The following is a 25,628-nucleotide window of genomic DNA, read 5'->3' as shown; positions in this document are numbered from 1 at the left end:
GCCTTTTTTGTGTGAAATACAAATCTGAACAATGAACTTTTTCACAAATAAACAGCAATAAATTTGTTTTTGTAAAACATCCCTTTATTTTCCATTTCTCTCAAACGTGTGCACGTTACAATGGATGTAAGTATTCTTGTTTACAGAAAAGGTTTCTCATGGCACTTTCAGATAAACAGGAAGCATTAAAAAAAAGCTTGACACATGGCTTTTTAATAATCACAGAATGTCAAGTCAAAGATCACAGGCTGATGCTGTAAGTGGTCACCTGATATCTAGTATTGCATGTTGTATAATATATTTTTGATAATCACCATTTTAATTTAAAATAAACTACCCTTCAAAAGAAGGAAATGTTAACTTTGCATCTGTTTTTACATCTTTTGACTTCACATCATTTGACATATTAAGAGCATTAATACTGAAATATCTGTCAACATCACATTTGATTTAAAAATCTATGATTCAAAAGATATAAAAATACGTTTTTTTTTCAGTAAAAAATGTGAAAAACATAAAATATATGAATTTAGACACACATACAGTTGAATTTTAATTGATATCATGTGGAAGTCTACTTTTTGTGTTCCTTAATGGCAGTCAGCTTGATTCTGTTAGAATCCCAGCTGTGGTCACAGTCTTGTGCTGCCTACAGTAGAAATTTATCAGGATATCCCAGAGCTTTCGCTGTTTCTCCTCTTCTCCTGGTAACCCAAGCCCCTGTACACATCACAATAAAAATAGTTTAATGCACCGCCTAAAACACTTGGTTTAGCTTTATGTCCAAATCTGATATCAACTTAATTTATATCTCCATTCGATCAGGTTCTTACCCAATAACTCCTGCTGGAATGAAGAGAATCGAAGCCCCAAAGATGAAGGGGAAACCTTTCATAAGGTGTAAGGTAGCCGGATACAAGGAGTTAAAAACCCCACTAGATACAAGTGAGCACAGACCTTCAACACACGCCACTGATGCAAACAGAGCCCCTGAGTAAAGCAAAGAAATTAAAATACAGACCTTAAAATGTGTACAGACATGAATGTTTTGGCCATTAAACTATCAGCGTTACCTTGTTCTGAAGGGTCCACCAGCTTGGACAGTTTAGATCTCAGCACTGGAGTACAGGCCATAAAAAGAAAACAAAGACCATATCCTGGCAAACACAAAGAGGTAAGCAGTTTCTGTAAGTTCTGCACTGTATATTCACCAGCATATTGGGTATTTACCACGTGCAGCCACTTGAGGACAGTGTGGTGCTTCATCAGCATTTTTTTAACTATCTCAGGTGTCCTGACCTTTATCCTGTAATGTAGATCTACTCTAAAGGTAGAACATTAATTCACACTCTGGATATGTGTGTCAGCTACATAACTTGTGACTGTATTAACTGTCAGTATTACACTGTACTTGTCATTAGGAAATAAGAAGATACTTTACCTGTGAACATTAGAGCTGTGGTGCCAGCGACTGAAATCACTATCAAGCCTATGATGTTTGAGGTCAGAGCCGCCAAAGCTACCCAAGAGTCCTCCAGACAGCACTGCATGGACCTGAGTCCTATCAGGCTGGTGAGGTACGTCAGCTGCAGGACTGCGGAGCCATATCCTATCAGCTCAGGACCCCAGCAAAGCGGAGCACTCAACTCATAGAGCACATAAAGGTCTCTACATCCGAAATGTACAGACACCACCAAAAAGAATGAGAAAGTGTAGAGCCACAGGTTAGTCCTACGTCCCTGCGGTTCATCAGATGTGTAGAGGCGGTAAACGGCCAGATGGTGCCTGGTGGAGAAGAGTCTTGCCTCCGGGTCACGAGTAACAGATTCAGGCACTAAGAGGTAGGCATAGAGGGCCGCTGCTAGATTTGTGGCCAATACCAGCCAGAAAGGGTTGATATACCTGGAGAGAAATAGCATAGCAGGCAAAAACTATATATAAAATGATATATTTTGAATGAAACCAAATGCATAAATGTAAATAAAGTTATATATTTATTCATACCCCTGCGCCCGACGCCACTGTCCTCCGATGACGCTGGCAACCATGCCAGCCAATCCAAGACAAGCTTCTAGTATAGCCACGCGGAAGGTGCGTGAGCTCCTGCCACTCGTGTCGGCCACGTAAGAAAAGCAACCCGCCAAAATGGCATTGAAGTCCCCTGAGAGGCCACTAATAATTCGTCCAATGAGGAACCAGAACACTGGGAGCTTTAAATACATCACAATCAGATAAACGGCTGCCTGAACAGCCAAACCCAAGGACGGAATGATAAGAATCAGACGCCGACCTGCGCGGTCACTCCATGGGCCCAGACAGGTAACCACAAGCAGGCCAACAAGAAATCCACCTAAATTGATGTACAGGTTCCAGTGGGCAACCAGTGTCTGGACTTCCTAGATAGAAATAAAGTTGTAAAACATTTAAATAGCATCCCTGATAAAATAACAAAGCATCACCGAAATTCTGTTGGATTTAATGGTTTTAATAAGTTTTTGGAGAGGGAGTCAAATCTTTGCGAGGCACGAATGACGGGTCTGGTGACAGATGCTGCCACGCAAAGATTTTACCCCTACTGTTGGTAATGTGTTGGGATCTATTGATGGGATGTAATCTGGCATAGATCATGGACTAGAATAATTCCCAAAACACACGATTTTAGAGAATTTTTAAATGGATTTAATGGTAATCAGAGCATTGGATTCTGAGACATAAAAAAGTGAAAATTAACGGTAACGTTACCTTCTCTAAAGGGTCGTGAACAGTCGATGCATTACAGCCTCCTGCCTTTGTGCCATTATAACCTACATCTTCACTGATCCGATCCCACAGGTACTGCGTGTATAGAGGCATCTGGAGACCGATGGAGAACATAGACAGAAACATCACGGGCTCCACTGTCACAGAAAACGGGCACGAGCACGGCGGAGGTCTGGAGCCCGCAGGCACCCGAAAACAACAACAGAGTTTACTGGATTCGTCCGATTCTGAAGGGTCCTCCGAAAGAATAGCGCTGGTGTCGGAACTGTCCATGATGTGAGTCTTTCAACGTATCCTAACACTCAAATCATACAGATACATAACAGAATAGTATTCGTCACAAACAGCTGACCGAAAGCGATTTACGGAAGCCGGCGTGTGTAAAAGTTGGCCACCTATCATTAGCGCCCCCTGTTGAAACGCTCATGAAATGACATGTGATCCGAGGAATGACATAAGAAAATGCATAAGCTTTGCTTTTAACATCAGGATTGTTTAAACCATAAAAATATGAGGTGTATGGAAAATGGCAAAATTGAGAAAACTCTGAACTTTGTTATGGAATTTATTTGATTAAAGAGCAAAGATGCCAATTTTCCAAATTTAAACATTACTTTTGGCCACTACAGTATTTTATATGAATTATTCTACATTATATTGTGTTATTTTTGAATGCAGCAAACATGTCCTGCACATAGCGATGTATATTTCTGAACACCCATTGTGCTCAATTGCAAAGTGCACAACTAAGGCAAATATTTAGCTTTGCCACTTCACATAATCTTAATATATCAAATGTAATAAAGAGTTTCCAGCAGTGAACATCACCTTTAACATATTCCCCCCAGAACTGGGTTACACTTTAATGGGATTTCACATGTTTGCAGGTTTATATGCAAAAATGCATCCGTAAATGCAATATTTACAATCTTATATCAATCAGCCTGAATTCTGTATTTCAGGGAGATTTGTGGTGATTTTGGCCCATTTTATATTCACTCCAGATCATGACCTAAGTAATAATAGGATTTGAAAAGGAAATAATTTAGAAGAGAATGTACTTGGTTTAAACTCTTAATGGGATTTTTTAAGGCTTTACATTAATGTCACTTGATCACAGAAATTTAGAAAGATAAATAGTTTTTCATGCAATCCAATTTCAAAGCAGTTTACTATAATGTACTATAATGATTAGGATACGAAAATAATGAAAAAACCCATTGTGCTACATTGTATCGTGCAGAGTTATTGATCTTGCTGAATAACGACAGTGACACACAAAACGACTGCAGAATGTTTCAGGGGAAACCAAAAATTACAACCATGTGCTGTGAAAATCGACCTCGCCACACCTGGTGCACCTGTACTATTTAACTCTGATGCAACATGTCACATTTAAACACACTAAACTAGTTTGAAATAAACAAATGACTTGATCACATTAAGTCCTGATCCACCATTACTGTTAATATGAAGGTGTCTGTTTTTTCTTTAAATAAACCTGCTGCATCAATACACAAAACTCACAAAGTCCTATGGAAAAAAATGTTTACAATAATGGAAAGAATTTGTTTGGATAATTTTAACAGCCCAATGTGTATTAATTCTGTCGTTTTGAAGAGGTTTAACCAATACTCTAGCTTCCACCCCACCACCACTTCTTTGCTCCACCCATGCTGTCAGTTTGTAACAGTGGGAAAAGGGCAATGTAACTATGCCTGAGGCATTCTCATTTTACTTGCTGTCTTTCATCTGGTACCCTGAAAAGCACTGTTTTAACAAAACTCTCACATTATCTGGGAGTGAAATTATGTGTGATTTTACAGTTTTCACAGAAGATAGTTTTTATATATTACTAATATATTGATTAATCTTCAGTTTTTGTGAGTTTTATTTTTCTTAATTTTTATTTTTGTTTGGAAAGTCATAACTGTATTTACGCTAACATTTAGATTTAAATGTATTTAATTGGCTACAATTGAAGAGTTTTTATGCAAAAACAAATAACAGGTATGATATTATATTATCATGTTTTTATTGTGTTTTATTTTGTTATTATTACTTAATCAAAACAACCCAACTTTGATTGATATTACTTGAAATGCACAGTAAAAAAAACATGATTATTGATTTTTTTTAAACTGAGTTTATTTAATAGCACATTCCTATTGTGACAACATGCCCCTCTAATCTTTAAATCTGTGCATAGACAGACATATACAGTATGTATATAAACCGACATAAACCTACCCTGAGAAATAAATGACAACTTGCCGAAGGCCCCCATGTCATTAGCAATATTTGCATTTTAAAGATGTCGAAGCCCGAAACGGTGCAAAAAGAAGTCATTGAAATCTGCAACAGTCTTTTCAGCCACGTCAACCTTATGGCTCGTGTTTTAACTACAATGTGGAATCCACAATTTGTATCACAGCCTCCAGTGCAGAGTGCTTGTTTGTGTGTCACTTATTTCTGTGGCATTTGACAAGAAACATATTTCAATGTTACCCTGAGGGTTCTGTGCAACAGTGGTCAGTCCTGTTAGACACCTTACTTTCTGGTGAACGTACAATACACATGCGCTGGGAAATGAATAAATACCTTCTGCCAGAGCAGATGAACCTGTGGCTTTCTATAGGGATGAGCTTGAACACGCGTTATACTGCCAGATCTGCCCACACCAGCATAAACCCCGGGGGCCGACTGATGACTGAGATCCACATTAGGAATCAAACGTGTCTTCACATCTCTGTTCGTAAAGAAATTTATATATGATATTGTGTTGTAACAGGCTGTAATTGCACAAAGACTACATTACAATGTGCTATTATGTGTTATAAGCTCTGTTTATTGTCCTGGCTTCAGGGTGAAGGGGATGTTCAATAATGTGTCAATCACATACCTCCCGGATACAGTATGGATTAATATCATGAATTAAAGGGACAGTTCACTCACCCTCAAGTTGTTCCAAATCTGTATACATTTCTTTGTTCCGATGAACACAGTGAAAGGTATTTGGAAGAATGCCTGTAACCAAATTCTTGTCCACCATTGACTACCATAAAAACAGCATTATAAATTTCTTTGTTCTGTTGAACACAAAAGAAGATATTTTGAAGAATGCAGAAAAGCTTTTGACGACCATTGTAATTTTTTCTGCTATGGTATAATCAATGGTGGCCAAGAACTTTGATTACAAATGAGTAAATGATGACAGAATTTTGGGTGAACTGTCCCAAGATCATCTTCCATATGAATTATTGTTTGTTTGTACAGAAAGAGTAGTAAAGAGTTAGTAAAGCTACTAACTCGGTAATGTTGATTTTACAGTTTCACACGCGGAAAAAATCAAATCACTAAATATGAAAATTGTGAGATAATTTTTCATTAAAAAAGCAGATAAGTCAGACTGACAGTTCACATTATTGAGTACAAATTACTTTACTAAGAAATTACTGTGACCGTAAGAAAAAAGGTATATAAAAAGCAAAAGATGGTGATTGTTATACAAAAATGCTTTCAAATCATGCAAAAACAATACACATTAAATAAACAAGCAACAGGAAATGACAGACACTGATTTTGATTGATTTTCTGTACTTTGCTTTTTGTACATGCAGGTCTTCAGAAGGTCCTGTCCAATGCCATCCCATAGGATTACAGCACAGAAACCTTGATTGGTTTGGAGCAAGTGGATGGAAACAAAAATCAAATCCTTTCATTCAAGGAGATGAACTGGAGGATCAGTGGATGAAGAGCATGGGTGGAGGTGAACTATGAGCACTGTTAACCCTCGTGACCCTGTCTCTTCTGTACTAATCCAGATCCAGTGCACAGGTAACACGTCATGATGATTTCTACTAAAGATGGTGGAACCATACCTGGGAATGTATTTTCTAGAGCGATGCAATGTTAAAAATGTAGCTTTTTAGGAAAATGCCCTTACTTTATATCTAAAGGGCAAAACTGCAGCTGTTGAAGTGTGATCATGATACGAGCAAATTTTATGGCCATCAAGTTCAGCCAAAAGTGAATACCCACCCTAATCAGTGCAGGTGCTGCAAATGTTTTCTGGATTGTATTTTTGGAGACGTAAATCATCTACAGTTGTCACTCTCGACAATACAGCAGAATAAAAGACAGAACACTTTCTAATAAGACAATATCTATGCATATTTGCTTTTTATTATCATCTTACAAATGGGTGACAACAGCTAGATAAATTTTTTTTTAATGTTTTTTAAAATCTGGACACATATTGCACAAAGACGAGTAATCTTCCCTGTTTAGTCAGACCGCTGTTGAAGGAAACTAGGAAAGGCTAATCTTCTTGTGTGTTTACTTTGCATGAGTTGAAATGCCAAACCAGCGATCAGGAGAGGACAGGCAGCCATGTCTCTGTCAATTGTGCTTTGAGGTGCCATGTTCTGGTGCCAAACTATTCAATACGATCAGTTGCCCCATCGCAAAGCTTAAGGCGTGTTATTCCAGGGGTTTCTTTGCAAAGAACATTGAAACAAGAATAATCAAAGAAGGATACCTTGAAATATAATAGGGCAATCTAATGTTTTGAAAAAGTATGCTGAAACATGCAGTGGATTAAAAACGGCATGTCGAAGCATTTCTGCATAATGTTGAGTTATTATTGAGGCACATAACTTCTATAGTCAATGGAGTTTATACGCTGTGATTACTACTCGGACCTTGATGTTCCAAACCTGATACTGCAAATAAAAAAAGATCAAAAACATCAACATTTCTTTAATACCTCTATTACTGTACAACTTCAAAGAAATGTTGTGTGGTTGCCCCCTTGACTTTATTTATACAGTATAAAAAATAACAGAAGACACAACAAATCCACATGCTTTCAAACCTTTTGTTTGAAGATTGTGAAAAGACCTGACAGCCATCTTTCATCGTTCACTTGTTCTTGAGTTTTGATTACCTGACAAGATAAAGCCCCGAGCTTCCCCACCGAGTAGTGTAACATCAGCACTTTTCTCAATTCTCTTCCACTATCACTGTCTGCGTTTCCCTCCGCCCAGTTCATCCACCTTCTCATTAGAATATGATTTTAAACAGCAGCTCATGAGAGCCATGTTTCTTCCTCCCAGGTTCACTAGAAGTGTAGGGGAAGAATTCACCTGTATTGACATTTATTTTCCCCTCCCTCCCTCCCTCCCCCCCCCTCTCTCTCTCGCTCTCTCTCTCACTCTCTCTATAAATACCTGTCTCATTTGTTTTAGTTGTCAGTAGTCAGTCACTATAAAAGCAGAGTGGCAACTCATGAAGAGAGAGCTTTTTGAGGAGATCTGCAGCCAGATACCTGTGGACTTTAACCGTCTGCCTTACGTTTACAGTTGTTCAGGCCTGGAAGCACCACACGCATTGGTAAGTCTTCATGTAACTCTATGCGTCCACTACACTGTCAAGTGCAAAAAAAAATTCTGAACATCCAGGCTATATTATATGCATCTGGCTGGGGTTTCAAACTAACAGCATAATAAAATTCTAGAAGACTTGGATCTATACATTGAAGCCCACACACATAAACATCTATGGGCTCTCTTGTAAACAGCTTTCTCACTAATAGAAACTAATGTACTACTGTATCCCATTTGGCATCAATAAATAAGTCATGGAGAAATATCCTTCGGGCTTCTTGTAAGGCTCGTCTCCACCTGGATGAAATCTCTGCTGAAATGTATCGAAAAAAGAGAAGAGTAAGGCAGGGCAAGGCAGATGCAGGGTCGTCTTCCTCTGGGTGCTGAATTTTGGCAGGGTGCCCATTCCCTCAGGATCTGATTAGGGATGTGTCTGATTTAACATTTAAGAAATGTTCTCATTACTTCGGAGAGACTCTTAGCTGCCAGTGACCTCAGCAAGAAGTGTGTGTGTGTGCACGTGTGTGTGTGTTTATCAGAAACCTGTTCTAGCAGGTCTTCCCTCCCACATGTTGGCTTACAGCCAAAGGGACTGAGCCTTTAAAAAATTCACAGTTAAAAATCTTAGAGATTGACTGTATGTTTATGAGGCATGGGATGATAAATATGGTTTATTATTGAATGAGTAATGTTATAAATGTAATATTGTAGATATAGGTTTCCAGCTGCATGCTTTTTTAATATATTCTTTAGTAGTTCTTTATAGTCTTTTCACTAGCTCTGATATAACTGAGGTATAGAGTTGCTGCGTACTGTTGAAACGTATTGTATAGAGATGACAGCAAATTAATGCATTTGGTTTTATGTGGCATATTACAACCAGATATGACAGCTATATGTACAAATGACAAATTGTAATATGTAATTTACATATTTTATAATGTGTAAAGAAAATGCTGCAAAGATTTATATCAAAAAGAAAATGCAGCCAAACATGGCAGGTCGATTTTCAGAGGTGTTAATATCCTACTGCAAGGCTTACACCGTTTCTACACCAGATGCGACCGACGCAATGGGTTTGTCTTGTCGTGCCGCATCCAGTGTGGACAAATTTTAATTTATAATGGGTTCTAATGCATATATTGTCTTTTATTGTGTTGCGTCACGTCGTGCCGCGTCCAGACATGGTGTAAAAGTTATGGGGTTTGGCAATCACAGCTGTACAGTATGCTTTTTATATACCCTTCGACTTATGATAAATATCATATTCTTTTAATTGCATTACATTGACATTTACATTCTAGTTTTACATTTGCAATTATTCATTTATCAGACAGTTTTATCAAGAGTGACGTAGAAATGAAGCACAATGATAAAACCTGTGTTGGTTTACTCTACACAGATGTACACATAACTAAACAGTTATGAATACAGTACAGTGGCCCCATGCAAAAGAACAGTGAATACATGTGCAAACAGCTTTCCTACCTTCCAAAAAATAAAAAAACACAGGGTTCTCAGAAGTGTCTGAGATTTGCAAATGTTGTAGGCTCTGTCCTAGTTTTTTTTTTAAGAGGATTTTGTAACCTGACCACACTTGAGGAAATAGAGAGTTGATTTTATTAAAAGCACCAGTTTGTTTCCAGTGATGACAATTCTAAATGGTAAAAAATCCTACCAATTGCTAGATAGATGATGCAAGAGGAAGATGCACAGTTCATTTGAAATGCCACTCAAGTGGGATGAGAACGGTTCCAGTGGGTGGGTGTGGATGTATAGACATGCAAGAAACAAGATCAAAGTCATGAATGTTGATCAGTTTTAAGATGAGTCTTGTGAGAGGTATGAGAAAGAAAGTAAGTTCTACTTTTAGATAGATTGAATACTTGTTTTTATTAGCTCGTTTTAAATGACTGCATATGACATTTAAAAAAACATACTTGAACCTGTATTAAAGGATAGGGCAGCATAGTCTGTTTCACTTGATTCAGCCAAATTTTGGCTTGCATTAAAGATTCACAGACAACACACAAACCAATTAAATCTACCCAAAATGCCAGTAGCCCGGAAAGTATTTGCACATTTATAGAATACTTACAAATAAATAAATAAATGTCTAATGGCATTAAGTCACTAGATATAATGCAATGGCAAAATAAATCGTTTATTTAACACAAGCACACTTTTTAGGTAAGACAAGACTTGTCTTTATACATCTAATAAAATATCCTCAGCATCAGTTGTCATGTCATTTACATTTGCTTTTTGTTTTTAGATGGCACTTCATTAAAACAAACTTTTGTCTTGTATTTATGTCATATTATATATTACAGTTAAACTATACAGACACTGTCGCCCTCGATTTCTAGATGAGAATTGTAGATGAAAATGTTCTAAAACATTACTGACATTCTGCTCATTACTGACATATTGCACACAGATACATCTTAATGCTGTCAAATGCAAGCAAAATAAATTGGTACATAGGAAGGACAATTAACATTTAAAACACAAAAATATATATTAAGATTTAAATGTGATGTGTCCTACATGTCATAGACTTTAATATGTAACATAAAACTTGGTTATTACGCCCAATTAACTTTTAAACATAAACCCCATAACTTTACTTTTCTGTGCTCAGCAGTTTTCTCTTCTCTAAAGAGTGGAAATGGTTTGTATGTCGACCATAACAGGTCGAGGGATCAGTTAAGTCACAGATCAACTTCCCTTCCGATACTGAATTACACTCTATGTTTCAAATGGCGCAAAACTCCCCTCTTCTCCATTTCATTTTCACTAACACTCTTCTGCTTCTCCTTCATGGTTTGTTGGTGATTTTAATGAGTTTTTGGCCCTGACATATTCTGTTGACAGTTGGTGAGAGCTATTTAAGTTTCCATGAACACTGGATAGTCTTGTGGCCTTATGTTTAACCTGTTTAGATCAGATTCTAAGCGTGAAGTACAACGGATCGATAACAGATTTTTTTTCTGCAGCAGGGTGATGGGAACATCACTTATTGAAAATGCTTATAAACAAAGATTTTAGTTACAATTTGTTATGGCGTATAAGTGGAGGTTTGGCCAAGACTGAATAACAAAAGAGAGTAATTGGACTGGAAAGTAACTTTATTACACAAAGTTTTAATTATAGGATAGGTTGAAAATGATTATCCGTTCATCACTCCAAACCTGTATGAGTTTCTTTCTTTGGCACAACACAAAATAAGATATTTTAAAGAATGTTGGTAACCATACTATATTGGCCCTCATTGACTTCCATTGTATCGACACAAAACCACTGAGACATTTCTCAAAATATCTTCCACAGGAAAAAATAATACAGGTAGAGGTTTTGAATGACATGGGTGAATGCATGGGGATGTTTTTGAATTTTAAAGGAATATGAATTCATTCATATTATTTAGTCATTATTTATTCACATTTTTCCATAAACCACAAGAGGAGATTTTAGGCAGAATGTTAGAGACTGACAGCCTCAGGCCCCATTCATTTCCATTGTATGCAAGAAGAAATGGGTTCATTTTTGGGTGAACGAACATGAGGGATTCCGATGGTCTAGATGTCATGTTTTTACATGCATGTGGAAATTATTTGCTTTCTTTACAGTATCTTAAGGATCTCATTTGCATGTTACATTCTGTGTGTGGGATATATAACTAACCATATGATGGACAGTTGTTCCTGAACTCTTTAGTGGCAGTCATAGAAATCCAAGGTATTCGTCTTTGCAGGTGTGTTTGAACAGGAAGTGATTTCATGGAAAGAACGTCCCTGTGATTAACAGCACTTGTATTGAATCAACCAGTCATTGCATTGTCCATCAATCAATATCGTTTTCAACTTCTGAGTCTTGATTACATCGTTGTATTTGGGTCAAAGTAAAACTCGTCTCAAAATGTAAAAAAATAATTTTGTTCTTTTTAAAGAGGCAGGCTGTAGGGACAATGTCCTCTGAGCCACACGACCTGTCTTTCCCATCCACAAGCAGCAGAAGCTCACCAACACCATCTCCAGGCCATCTACACTCCTTTGACCACCTAGAGATACCCGGCTTTCAGATGCCAGAATCACAGGTATTTAATAAATATAGATAGATAGATAGATAGATAGATTTCAACAATCCTTAAGGTAATACATTTTCTATCTTCTATCTTAGATGAAAGAATCTGATAACACGTTGTTTCTTTACCTTCAGTCTAGACCATTCTATAGTTGCTGCCGTTTAGAAACTGTTGCCTGCCAGCTGCTATCATTACGACAGCGTGCCAAAATTATAACCATTCGATGAGTACATGAACCCCTGCACAAGGCACTATTCAAGGACACAGACCCTGAGGCAGAAATAGATGTATAAAATCCATTTGATTTAATATTAATTAATTATGGCCCGCAGGGAAGGGCTGCATGTCACAGTGCAGTACATCTTAAGCAGATCAAAGATCTGTGCAGGCTAGTGCATTTTTATGGAAAACATGATTTATTTTTCACAGTGCATAAATGGGAATTAAACGGGAACATGGAATATGTTTTTAATGAATTTATATTAGTGAGCTAATATGCATGTTTTATACAGAGGTATTAAATCTGCTTCTATAATATGTTGTTTTATAATACTCCATAGTGTCACCAGGGCAGTGTTGGTGAGGTTTTTGCATCGTACTCTCATAGAGAAAGCGCTCCCTGTAGGCTGAAGAGCGCTATTGCCGAGCGCTTTCGCAGACACAGCATAGATGGGGGTCCTGTCCATGAATGCGGTTTGGCAGAGAACAGGCACTTCCATCCATACAGTCGGCAATGCAGTGAAGGGGCCGTTCCCGAGGCTTTTAGGGGTCTCGGGGTGGCAGCTGCTGGACTGGACGAACAATCCTCTTGGACTCCATTAAGCTCTGATGTGGACACCACCAGTTTCATGGTAAGACCAAGGGGAAAACGTTTAAAGAGTAAAGAGAAAAAATATAAACAGAAAAAAAGAGAAATGAAGTAAAACCAAGCTAGCCTTTATGCCACAAAGAAACGAACTTTCCAGTGGGAAAGACATAAAAGCATAGAGATCTGCCAGGCAGATGTGCTAGCAGATGGCCTTATTATACTTTCTAAAGAAGCATTAACATGTGATATGTCAGCACTAAATAGATCATGGTCTGCTCTTGTGGCAGGGAACTCAGCAGCTCTACAATGAACCAGAGACGAGATCTGAGGAACCTCCCAGCTACACTTCAGTTACCCATCAGATGTACGGCACACTCATCCCTGCAAAACAGCAGGTAAACCCGATTTAAAGCGATAGTTCTCCCCATCATGTACTCACCCTCTTGTCATTTGAAACCGGCATGACTTTTCTTTCTTCCGCAGAACACAAAAGAAGATATTTTGAAAAGTGTTGGTAACCGAACAACGGTGGTACCCATTGACTTGCATTGGTTTTGTGTCCATACAATAGAAGTGAATGGGTACTGCCATTGTTCGGTTACCAACATTCTTCAAAATATCTTCTTTTGTGTTTTGCAGAAGAAAGTAAGTCTCTGTAACACTAATGACAGTTAGTTGTCTAATGTCCAATGTAGTAAATAAAGTGTAACCCCCCCCAAAATGTATACTCAAAGTAAAGCACTGTATGCTGCAAATACTTCAAATGTCTATATCGTGATATACCATCTCCAGTTTTCTGGTGTGTACTCCTCAAGAGGAATAGACGTTGTACCTCATTACTGTAACCAAAGTCTGTCTTCACAAACATCTCCGGACAGTTCTGCCCCGCCACTGTACCCTAAACCTGTCTATTCTTATAGGTACGTGTATGCATTGTTTTCCTATTAAACATATCATCATTAATGTCAAGAAATATAATCAAACAATCAAAACCCCACTGCAACTCCTTTTATTTTAAATATTTCTTTGTAGTATTCTCATCTTCCTGGCTTTAAGGAACAGCAAAACAGGCAGTCTGCCAGTAAACGAGATCTACAGCTTCATGACGGAACATTTCCCCTACTTTAAGGTATATACTTCATTATCAGATTTCGTAATAGTTTAATATACATTTATATGTGAACTATTGATATCCTGGAGGACGGCATGTCTTATGGATGACTAATGTAAGAAATAGAAAAATGCAAACAGGGTTATGCACCAAAGCAGCACATCCTCAGGCATCATGGAACATACCTGCCATGGCACGATCTCTATATGCCTGATGGTTTGATTTACCCTTCTCCTGGGGCTTGGCTGATAGATTGTTTTACACTGTGACACTATGTTGGCAAATCATTGGGTAACGGAGACCTGTAAAGATCGACATAACTTCGATTGACTTGACTGAAGGGATGTAAAGAAGCAATTTCGTTGAAGAACAGAATGATAAGATGAATGGAGCTTGTGTTACAGTGATGGAAAGAAGCCAAGTTCACTACATGCCACACTGTTGCCTGATATGTGACATCATTATGAGTTAAACAGAGTAAAAACTGTTTCAAGCAGTAAATATTCAAATGTCCTATATGAAGACCATGTATTTACATGTAATCGTATCTTATAACATCCAGATCTTAGATTTTTTTTTTTTTTAGATTTTAGATTCAATTTATTGTCATTGCACATGTACAAGGCAACGAAATTTGACCTCTGCATTTAACCCATCCAGAGAGTAGTGAACACACGTACCCCCGGAGCAGTCCAGTCCACGTACCCCACTAGATCCAGATCTAGTGTTCTCTATTATTATTACTATCTTTCTAAAACTTATTGGTACTTCATCAGACAGCCCCCGATGGTTGGAAGAACTCTGTCCGACACAACCTGTCATTGAACAAATGCTTTGAGAAGGTGGAGAACAAGAATGGGAACTCCTCTCGTAAGGGCTGCCTGTGGGCCCTGAATCCAGCCAAAGTGGAAAAGATGCAGGAGGAGCTACACAAGTGGAGGCGTAAAGATCCTCTCACTGTACGCCGCAGCATGGCCCGACCAGGTGTGTACAGGGGCTGTCTCATGGGAATCTTTCTAATATTTTTGTCTAAATGAGGGTAGTTCAGAAAACTGGGCAATTGGGAAAACATTGATGTTTGTTTTATGTGTGGGTTGTCATGTGATTAAAGTCTTGGTTGTTGGTCTGCAATAAATTACGCCTTATTATGATTTACTACTGTGATTGTGGTTAAATAAACGTTTGATTAACATTGACACATCAAAACGCTTGCCTGAACATTGTTTTTAAAAGTGGTTTTAGATAACATTAAAATATTCGATTTTATGTGTGAATAAAAAGTCGAAGTAATGATAGCAAAATATCTGCCTTAATTGATATACATTTTAATTCTATAATAATTGCAATTAATGTATTATTACTATTATTATTATTGCTATTGTTATGTTTTTTTATTATTTAATTATATATTTACATATATTCTTTTATTATAGAATAATAAATATGATCATATTTATATCATTTTATAAGTATGATGTATTATTGTTATTGTGAATAGCCAGTCAATTATTATCATAATATTATTTAATTAATATTGTTTGTATACAAATTATATATGTATAGATTTATTATATAATACTTCTCATAAATATTATAATATTTATATAATTTTATAAATATTATTTAGCCATTAAGAATCTATGTCGTTTTTATTCTCATTATTTCAGAGGAGTTGGAACGTCTGCTTGGGGAAAGACCTGAGAAGTTAAAGAATCTTGGTGCTTACTTCAGTTTACATAGCCATACACATTCCCATCCCTTAAGAGTTAGCATGCATCCATCCTATGGACAACCACTTGTCCATGAGACCAGTGTCCAGCATCAGAAATCTCCCTATAGCCCTCTGTCATCTCAAACTGTCCACCCACCTCCCCCATACTTATCCCCAGACTCTTCAGCTTTCTCCTTCTACTCGCCTATCTCCCAGTTGCCCTGCGCTGGGAATCCTCCCAGCCCCAGCACTGGCAATCTGGATTCTGCATTACCAGCCCACACCCCGCCAAGCTACAGCACCACCCTGCAGGCCGGTCACGGTACAGCAAGGGCTATGCAGGAACTTCTGCTGGAGGGGGAAATCAATAATGATGTTGACGCATTAAATCCCAGCCTTACAGACCTACAGTTACATGGTAAGAAGCTCAAAGAGTTTAGTTTTCTCATTTACTCACCCTCTAGTCATTTTAAACCAGTATGACGTTCTTTCTTCTGCAGAACACAAAAGAAGATATTTTGAAGAATGTTGTTAACTGGCACCCATTCACTTGCATTGGTTTTGTGTCCATACAATAGAAGTGAATGGGTGCCGGTGCTGTTCGGTTACCAACTTTTTTCAAAATATCTTTGTACCCATATTCAGGACAAGTTCATGTAGTGTTTCCTGTGTTTTCTAAAGGAAATCTTTGGGAGGAGCTAAGGAATGATAGCCTCGCTCCAGATTCGTTGGCAGTCATGGACACATTGTTCTCCCCGTCTCGGCTTAGTCCCACTCAAGCAGGAGGTGATGTGGAGCTATACAGCTTCCCTGCTGGAGAGTTGGGGTCAGTTGGGACTGAAAACAGGGTGCAAGGCAACATTTCGGAGCTGTTCCTGAATAGGCTTTACACGGCTGCTTTTACCAGTGCAGACAGCATGCCAGGTCTCCACTCCACATCAGAAAACACTCCTATTCCTCTCTTATGATAAAACCCTCTACATTAATCCAGTCCTCATGCAGACAATAACCGAGCCGCTCCTCTGAGACCTTTAAGAAGGGGACCATTTAAGACTCCCAACTGTTAGCAAATAAGTTTGTCAGATCCTGTAAAATGAGGTGCAAGTCCAAAACACAGAAATACTTGATCACACTGTGATTCCAATGCTGAAAATGATAACAGAGTAATAAACCACTTTATTTGCTTTAGATTTTCTAATGTTTACTACACACAATAAATTGTGTGACACAAATTCTTGATTTGGTATGCTCAAAATCACTTTTAAATGAGTAACTTCAATGTGGCCTTGCCAATGTTGCTTGTGTGCAATTATGATATCCCTGATACTTTCAATGTTTCAGCTGGTAAGATTTCAATGAGGCGTTTCAGGCTTGCTGTGATGAATGAGTAGTTTTGTTTTTACAGTCAGTATTGATTTCTGTGTTTGCATTTGCCATGGCAACCACAGGGGGGCGTGGTTGTCTTTATTACAGTAAAAAATGCTGGGCTGTTGTCAACCCATGGTTGGGTATAATATGGACAAAACCAGTCCTTGGGTTATATAACTTAACCTATGCTGGAGACACAACAACCTAGCATTTTTAATGTGAATGGTCTTCCCACATGAACGCATAGAAAAGCACTACATCAAGTTAAAAAGCCACTTCTTAATTGACAGATATTTACTGTCTCTCTGCAAGCATACCGTATGTGACGGTAATATCGAAGATTTTTCTTTTCTTGTCAACAATCCAATGTACCAGAATGTTTGATTGGGGAAAAATTCTACAAATATAAGGCTTATTATATCCATACTGTGTGTCCATCTGGTGGACATGTCAATTATATAAAACATTTTAATAGAACTAATATGAACATATGGCAAATGTACGTATATAATTGTAAGTAATTTCCTCCCTGGTTGTGTTATATATTATTCCTTTAATTATTTACAGTGTAAGTATTATTTTGTCTGAATTTCAGCACAATGCAGTAGCATTATGAAAAAGGAAACATTAAAATGATTAAAAAAAAAAAAAACATGATTTTAAGAACTTTTTTCGTTGACACAGTAAAAGGATCGACATGTAACATATAACTATCACAGTTTTTGACAAGATGCTATTAAAATGAAAATAACAGTGTGCATATAGATACAGTAGTATAATGATAACATTTTACATTATACTGTAATAGGCCCAAACTAGAGAAATTCAAAAGTAAAAAAAGCATTTACTTTTGAACCCATCCTTCCTAGATAAAGTGCAATGTCAGCGTGTCAGAAGCGATAGGGTTTTTCCTTACATTTCGAACACATTACTGTAAACTGAGTACTATATCTTTATCAGACCTTCTGTTTATGCATTCGGGACCCGGTATTATGATGAAGTGAGTTTTATGCAGGACTATATGTTTGACTGCCAATGGCAATATGTAAATAAAGTTCATTTTGTAGAATTATTTGGGACAATAAATACACAGAGGCCAATACTTTACGCACAAAAGACACAGATCTTTGTTCATAACAGTATTCTATTACATTACTTACAAGCTTACACACTCAAAGAGAAACACAGTACGTAAGAAACCAAATATCAAACAGTTTTACAAAATCGGTGTACGAAATATGCACGACGAGTACAGGCCCATTCTGACATTTTCTCTTGCACACACATGGACACAAACACACACATCCTGAGCACCACAAACACGGCCTAGATGTCGTTTCGAGTGCTGTACCAGTCCATTCAAACTTTGCATGTGATGAAAGTGTTCTTACGGTCCTCCGTTGTAGGAATAATCTGCCTTATTGTGCATTACGAGCTTGTTGTCCACAAAGTAAAAGCTGTCAGACTGCGTCTCATAAGGGTGAAGCATCATGTCATGCACTGTGGAAGGATACAAGAAACACAACGATGGATGTGTCAATCAAAAGACCTGCACATTCCCACAAGACTTCTGAGAAAGTCATACATGAACATATACAACATTATAAATGTAACCTTGTTTCTTTGTTGTACTTGTTTCTTCAGAAAGAGGTGGAAACTCGTATAGGTGTTCGCACGTGTTTTTACTGCTGGGGATGCAGAAGCCAAACTTAAAGTCAAAGCTTTTCAGCAGTTGTCCACGGAAATAATGCCTCTCGATCATACGGAAATTGTTTATGGAAGCGTCTCCTACAGTGAACTTCACCCTGTGGATGTAGGGAAAAAGGGTCTATGAGGGAAAATGAGATTCTGACTCACCTGTAACTCCCTACTATAGTTTGCATAGAATTTACGATCGATTTTGAGAGTCCAGGCCCATGTATTACCTGTGGCAGGCGGTTTGGCGATTTCCTGGCGACAGAACTGTGCCGCTCTCCATGTCTCTGATTCTGAATCTGGTGAAGTCAATGCTGTGTGTGTTCTGCTCTGGACCACAAAGGTAATCTATGGGAATAAAACCAAACCAAAACAATTTAGCATGTGCCCAGACACATGTTCACCTTAGTTTAGGAACTGGTTCTGTCAAGCTCCAAAATGACAAATGCTGTCCAGTGACTTTACTAAGAAACAATTTCCCTAAAACAATTATACAGTTTAGAATCTGAACCAACAAAACCGATTCATGAATGTATCATTCTGAATCAGTTTGCGAAGGTCTTTATCAAGTTCATGTTTTGTAGCTTTGATGGCATACTGCAGGTAAAGACATTTACTTATGATTTACTTTTTCAAGTGTTTGATTTACTTTTCTAAGTGTTTTAGAAATGCTTGATATAATATTATTACATTTTATAGACAATGTGTGCTTCAGACGATTGCTCCTATAATAATGAATGAAAAAATTTGCTCTGCAAGCTGTGTTTGTATTTTATACATAAAATGTAGCATATGACCCTAAAAGCCACTGAGAGCCATTTAAAAGTTAAAAAATATGCATGAACAATAACAGTGGTGTGATTCTCAGACTAACCATATTTTTGCGACATGTATCTGTATGTGACATAGCAGGTCACATGAACCAGGAGAGCCATCAAAAACATGCCTCAGGGTCTGTGTGATGAGAGCCTCGTGTGATAGACTGCAGGGACAAAAAGAGCTATTTCTGTATACTCTGTGGTGATGTATGTAAAGTTTGGGCCTGTTTGTGTTCCTGTTTCCTTGTGCCAACCTCCTAGAAGAGACAAATGAGGTGCTGGCAGCAGCTGTGTCAGTCGTCCTCTCTCTGTGCTGGATTTATCCTAAGAAGCTCAGAATGTTTGCCATCACATGTCACAGATTGGGAGATGCTACAGAGATTTAGGACAGCTTTAACCTTTGAGGTGTCGATTTCTGCTAAAATAACATTGAGGCGAGCTTATCAGTATAGATTAAAATAATTTTTCCATGTTACTTCCAAATCATCAAATTTACAACAAATTAACATTACCGACCCGACCCAGTCATCCCATCTATTCACTACCCAAGCTTCCTTTTAACAGATGGGCAAAAGTGGGCTTAGCCAATCACTTAAGTTATTTTTAGCCTCCTCAGTGTGCTGGGCACAGACAAAGGGAAGGCAAAGTGCACACATCTGCTAAAGTTTTAAAGCAAACATTTTGTTTATTCAATGAAACGTTTTCTTAAATGTTGACCATAAAGTGGTCAAAGAAATAGAAGGAAAGGTCTAGAAGAGATATTTCTTTTCCAAAATTGACTGACATAGACCCTGGTTTGTTAATATTATGTGCCCATGTATCATATAGTAGCTTTTTATACAGTAACATGTATACTGTATACTTTTTATACATCTAATGTTGTCACAAGCAACATCAGGTGACATATAGGCATGGGCCGGTATGAGATTTTGACGGTATGATAACCTTTAGCAAAAGTGTCAAGGTTTCACGGTATTACAATAACAACACTAAAATGTGTTATTTTCAAATGTCTGCGTATTACCATCAACAACCTTTCAACTGGACACAAATATTTTTTTTAACCAACATTCATAGAACCTATATGACATGGAAAAAATAAAGCCTTAAAAATATAATACTCTTTCAAAATTGTTTTTTTTTGTCATAGCCCATATATTAGGCCTAAACATCAAACATTGCATTATATGACTTAATTATGTATTTTTGTGTAAACACAGCTTATACCTTAGAAACGGTATCACAGAAAATTTTGGTGGTTTTGAAACCTTGACTCCTTGGAACGGGTATTCGGCCCATGCCTAGTGACATATAGCTTCGAGCTAGTATCACCTGTTAGTTTTACTGTAGGTAAACAAATGAGACTGCTTTATATAACAAATGAATGAATGATCAAATATTAATTTACCAGTTATATAGATTTATTACATTTCTTTGTTCTGCTGAACACAAAGGAAGATATTTGGAAGAATGTCAGTAACAAAACAGATCCCATCCCCCATTTACTGCCATAGTATGGTAAAATAAATACTATTCAATGGGGGATAAGATCCGAGTGAACGATGACATAATTTTTGGGTGAAATATCCCTTTAATGTGCAGATGTAAACAAAACTGTAATTCATCCTTTAAGAAGAAACATTGCTCAAAATTAACGGTATCATTAATTGTTTTATAAACTTGTGCATAAAAATGTGAGAAGCCAAATGATAAGTGTAACAGTAATGCAAATTTCTTTCAGTCAGTTGTGGCGGTTTCAGCTTTGAAAAATAGTTCTCATATTAATGAATTGAACTCTGGATCTGGCATTTGCATTTCACAGATCTTTGAGTCCCTTTGTTATAGTGCCAGTTATTGACAACTAAATAAAACAGACATTTTATGAATATTACAGTATTGGTCAGCTATAAGGACAAAGGCTCAACCACAATGGCTTTTATTATAGCTTATATGAATAAACACCTGTTGATAGAGTGATGTTATATAATATGAGGAACAATAAATGCAGTCTTACATAATAGCATTTATATATTTAACTAAGAAATTAGACATTCAATAAAATACGAAATGCAAATTTCACTCGATCAGCAGTCACTATCGTTTAATCGATGATTGAAGGATTCATCTGTCGATTTACTACGTAATAATCGTCAGACAGGGGTTAAATGCACACTTTGCAAAGCAAATGGTCATTCTCTATGAAAGAAAACAATAAATAAAGACGTCACATAAACATTACATTTCAAATGACCTAGCATAGGCCTATTTAAGCTTTTTTTTATATAAACTTCTATTGTTACGTCACAGCGTGAGACAAAACATGCAGGGGGAGCGGCATTTTGTCTACGGCAAAATATGACGATGTGCAAGTAGCCTATGTAAGTTATTTGTTTTGGCTTCCCTTTTCGGATAGCGCTCAACTTACTGTCTGTGATCTTCTGCAGCCCGATCACATCCTCCGGAGTTATTACTGAATGTTTTAAATCCTCTTCGGTTGTACACGGGACACCTGCGCCGCAGACTTGCTTCACTTTCATCTCTAAACGCGCATTCAGATCGACGAAAGCGTTTGTGCGCGAGTGTCCGTTTTCGCACCCAAGCTCTGGCAAGGGACGTTTGTTTGTTTCCCTTCTGCTGGCTATTTAACGCAGGCTGTAGCCTACTGTTACAAGAATAGATCATTCACATCCCCCAGCCAGTCTTCTTAAGATACAGACTTATTTCACTCCGTCTTTCTAGTGCCTTTCTGCGTTGGTTAACTCAAACAATCGTGCAGAACCAGTGAGAGATGATCCGCATTAACAATTAACGGAAGGAAGTGGGCAGACGATTTTGTCTCATGCAACCAAACAGGAAAATTCTAAGTGTTTTACACAGTGTTGCAGTGATTATTATAAATGATTTATCCGTGCACACCATTATTTATTTTTTATTCATTTGCACTTGTAATCTTTAATCAAAAACGTTAAACTCCTCTCCCCCTCTCAACAACAACAACTGTTCAGCAACAAAAAAAGAGTTAGGACTAAACTGACTGTCCAATGGCCAGGCATTTTTAGCCCTCCCCTCAGGCCAACTTACAACAAACCAATCAAAAAGGGAAGGGCAAAATAAAGCCCCGCCTTACATTTTTTTCTAATTTAAGAAGCCGTTTCACTCGGATCACGTCACAATACGGAAAAGAAGGCAATCGCAACTTCCGTTTCATGGTGACTTTAAGTCGATGCTGTTTAAAAGTAAATTACCCCGGTTATAGATCGCCACTAGAAAACAATGTTAACACAAACATTAAACGAATTACTCTCAAATTAATGTGAAACATGCAGAGAAAAAATGTGACAACATGCAGAGCAAAACAAATGATATCTTACAGTAATTGTGCTTTTAAAATAGTTTATTTCTGGTTGTAGTAAATGTGTTTTTAGATGTCAGCATCCCTGAGAAAAGTGTGACAGGATTACCTCATTGTTAGAGATAATGAGGGTATGAAATGGCCAGGAGAGAGAGTTAATGCAATTCTTCTCAATCAATCAAGCCTGACATGTTAAGATTATTTTGCATAACTCCATTTATAATGCTAAACATAGCAGTCAAGCATTCAGAGGATGAAAAGGATGGAAAGATTGATGGCTGTGGCTGAGTGAATATTATTTAGCTCCTTTGTGGCAGAATTAGAAATGAATATAATCTAATAAAGGAAAATTACTAGCAAAGTTTAAACAGAGTATGGGGTCAATGAAAGAAAAAAAGAATAAAAAATAAATAAAATCAAAAATATATATATTAATTAAAGCTTAATTCGCATTAACGTCACATATTGACAATTTTATCTACGGTATTGGAAATTGAATTACTTTCCATCCAACCATTCAGGCCACAACACATGCAATTGGGTTTTATCATCCCTGTGGGTAATGTCTGTTATGAGCAGCTCGTTGAATATGACAGATTACATTCCAAAAGTCTCCTCCTGCAGGACCTTGTCGCATCCACCTGTTCATGCTGTTTGTCTGTGTTTATGCCGTCATCTCAAAGCAGCCTCTGTGATGCGTCTGCATGTCTCTTATTCTACGCACAGACTGGATCTGGGGAAAACTGGCACCCCATTCGTTCCAGTGCTTATAGGATCCATACTCAAACAGGTACTGGTATCCACGGTAACCAGGGTACTGGTACCCAACCCACCTAGGCATTAGAGTAATGATAAAAAACTTTCGAGAAACATCAGGGCAGGTCATGGGATCATTTCCCCAAAAATGTATAGATTAAACACACAAAATCACAAAATTGCTTAGGATAGAAATCACTTACGTTCCACCATTAACTTGGATGCTTGCTACTTTGTCCTGGAAGCCAAAACCCCACATACTTGGGACGTCCTCATCGCAAACTTCCATCTTACGGCCGTCAAAATTAATGCAGTCGTATAGACAGATCTTATGGTCTTGTAGGTCCTAGGGACAAAACAGAGTTGTGTGTTGTTGCTGTCATTCATGAATCTCCCTAAAAGCTGTCTCGTGATGCTATGTTTACCCACCATTCGAACTGGTCGGACAGACATGAAATGGTCACAGCGGTAACTGTTGGACCAAGTGTCCCAGCGAGGGTATTCTCCCTTCTCCAGGATAAACATCTCACCACACATGTTCTGCTGCTCATAACCCACCCATCTGCAGTATTGTGAAGGATATGCGTATATGGTCTGTTTACAAACATGTCTACTATATGTTATACCATGCATCATAATTTGGAATTGTTTACATGCAATGTTTTTTATTAACTGCATCAGTTTTAAAGTTTTTCATTTCGCTGGAAACAAAGGATTTCAATTAAAGGGTTTTGGTTGATCGGCTACACAGTGAAACAATATATTTTTTTAATTTATTGTTTATCGTTAATTTTGATTATTGTATAACATGTATGTTATTCGTAAATTCATTCTGTACTTACGGCCCACACTCCACTCTGATGGAACCCACTCGGTTCAGACGCTCACAGATATTCCGACACTCTCCACTCAGCTCCATCATGTGCCCTTGGAAATTCTCGAACTCAAACAGATATATCTGATCGCACAGATATAGAGTACAAATATGAATAATAGCCTACTTAAGTGCATCCTACGTATCACCAATCTGTTATGGAAGCTTAATAGTGCATATGTTTAGATGAGCATAATGTTCAGGTAAGAACATTATGGGATTCATTTACCCTATAGGAGCTCATTCCTGTGGCATGGCGACTCCCCATGCTTCCCTGTACAGCAGTGTGAGACATGACTGAAGCTGTTTGCCAATAGAGAGAATGAGAGAATTCAAGATTTGCTTCACAAATTAATCAAGATACAAGAATATCATATTGTTAGTCACGCATGAATCATCAATCAGGCTCAAGGCAAAACATATAATTCAGAATTCAGCTATATTTATTCAACTACAGTAAATGTTTATAGAGAAACCAATTATCAAGACTATTACAGTACATGAAATTTCATTTTCAATCGCTCTTATATTGCCCTATATATGTTTTTAAATGTATCTATAATTTCTAACATTCCCACAATTAGGATTCACCCCAGCTTGTTTAAATGAGATCTCCTATATTATTAAAACAGAGGCAGCTTCTTTATGCTTATTAACTATAATTTGATCCTTTGCCCACCCTCTGCAATATCCATTCCCCAATACGGGATCTTACCAAAACTCAGCAAAACAGTCAGGAACAGAGCAATGGAATGTTTGAGGTGAGTTAGCAGAGTAAGCGATGCCAAGATCCGAATGAACTTTCGGATGGCTTATATATACATGTACCTCTAGGGCAGAACGAGGGCAGTCGATTGGATAAAAGGAGTGCAGGCTTATCTGTGTGACCCAGCTGACTTTG

At 37.7% G+C, this 25,628-nt stretch overlaps 4 protein-coding genes across 5 annotated transcripts; 1 reads left to right on the top strand and 3 right to left on the bottom strand.

The window, feature by feature from the left end:
* Window positions 1–66: 66 nt before the first annotated feature.
* slc46a1 (solute carrier family 46 member 1) lies at window positions 67–3,177 on the bottom strand. Its single transcript, XM_057351128.1, has 6 exons — window positions 2,743–3,177; window positions 2,005–2,396; window positions 1,442–1,902; window positions 1,074–1,157; window positions 834–990; window positions 67–720 (listed from the first exon to the last, which is right to left on the bottom strand). Exons 1-6 carry the CDS (start codon window positions 3,031–3,033, stop codon window positions 666–668), a joined length of 1,440 nt encoding a protein of 479 aa, XP_057207111.1. The 5' UTR covers window positions 3,034–3,177; the 3' UTR covers window positions 67–665.
* A 4,856-nt stretch (window positions 3,178–8,033) lies between these two features.
* foxn1 (forkhead box N1) lies at window positions 8,034–17,849 on the top strand. Its single transcript, XM_057351351.1, has 9 exons — window positions 8,034–8,154; window positions 12,100–12,246; window positions 12,795–13,085; window positions 13,330–13,437; window positions 13,835–13,962; window positions 14,075–14,171; window positions 14,930–15,137; window positions 15,821–16,282; window positions 16,546–17,849. The coding sequence occupies exons 1-9, from the start codon at window positions 8,050–8,052 to the stop codon at window positions 16,830–16,832; spliced, it is 1,833 nt and encodes a 610-aa protein (XP_057207334.1). The 5' UTR covers window positions 8,034–8,049; the 3' UTR covers window positions 16,833–17,849.
* Window positions 17,850–17,956: 107 nt separating this feature from the next.
* On the bottom strand, window positions 17,957–22,523 carry unc119a (unc-119 homolog a (C. elegans)). 2 transcript variants are annotated; one of them, XM_057351499.1, is made up of 5 exons: window positions 22,171–22,523; window positions 19,802–19,909; window positions 19,158–19,275; window positions 18,847–19,037; window positions 17,957–18,732 (listed from the first exon to the last, which is right to left on the bottom strand). In XM_057351499.1, exons 2-5 carry the CDS (start codon window positions 19,869–19,871, stop codon window positions 18,620–18,622), a joined length of 492 nt encoding a protein of 163 aa, XP_057207482.1. In that variant the 5' UTR covers window positions 19,872–19,909; window positions 22,171–22,523; the 3' UTR covers window positions 17,957–18,619. The 2 variants fall into 2 exon arrangements, with proteins under 2 accessions (XP_057207482.1, XP_057207481.1); XM_057351498.1 differs by lacking the exon at window positions 19,802–19,909.
* Window positions 22,524–23,730: 1,207 nt separating this feature from the next.
* Window positions 23,731–25,025, bottom strand: crybb1l3 (crystallin, beta B1, like 3). The gene is made up of 5 exons (XM_057351492.1): window positions 24,957–25,025; window positions 24,696–24,811; window positions 24,283–24,415; window positions 24,057–24,199; window positions 23,731–23,930 (listed from the first exon to the last, which is right to left on the bottom strand). Exons 1-5 carry the CDS (start codon window positions 25,020–25,022, stop codon window positions 23,762–23,764), a joined length of 627 nt encoding a protein of 208 aa, XP_057207475.1. The 5' UTR covers window positions 25,023–25,025; the 3' UTR covers window positions 23,731–23,761.
* Window positions 25,026–25,628: the final 603 nt, after the last annotated feature.

This window comes from Triplophysa rosa, linkage group LG14 (assembly GCF_024868665.1).
Source record: "Triplophysa rosa linkage group LG14, Trosa_1v2, whole genome shotgun sequence".
Taxonomy (NCBI): Eukaryota; Metazoa; Chordata; class Actinopteri; order Cypriniformes; family Nemacheilidae; genus Triplophysa; species Triplophysa rosa.
The sequence above is the reverse complement of the archived record's forward strand: the minus strand, read 5'-3'. Positions and strand labels throughout refer to the sequence as shown.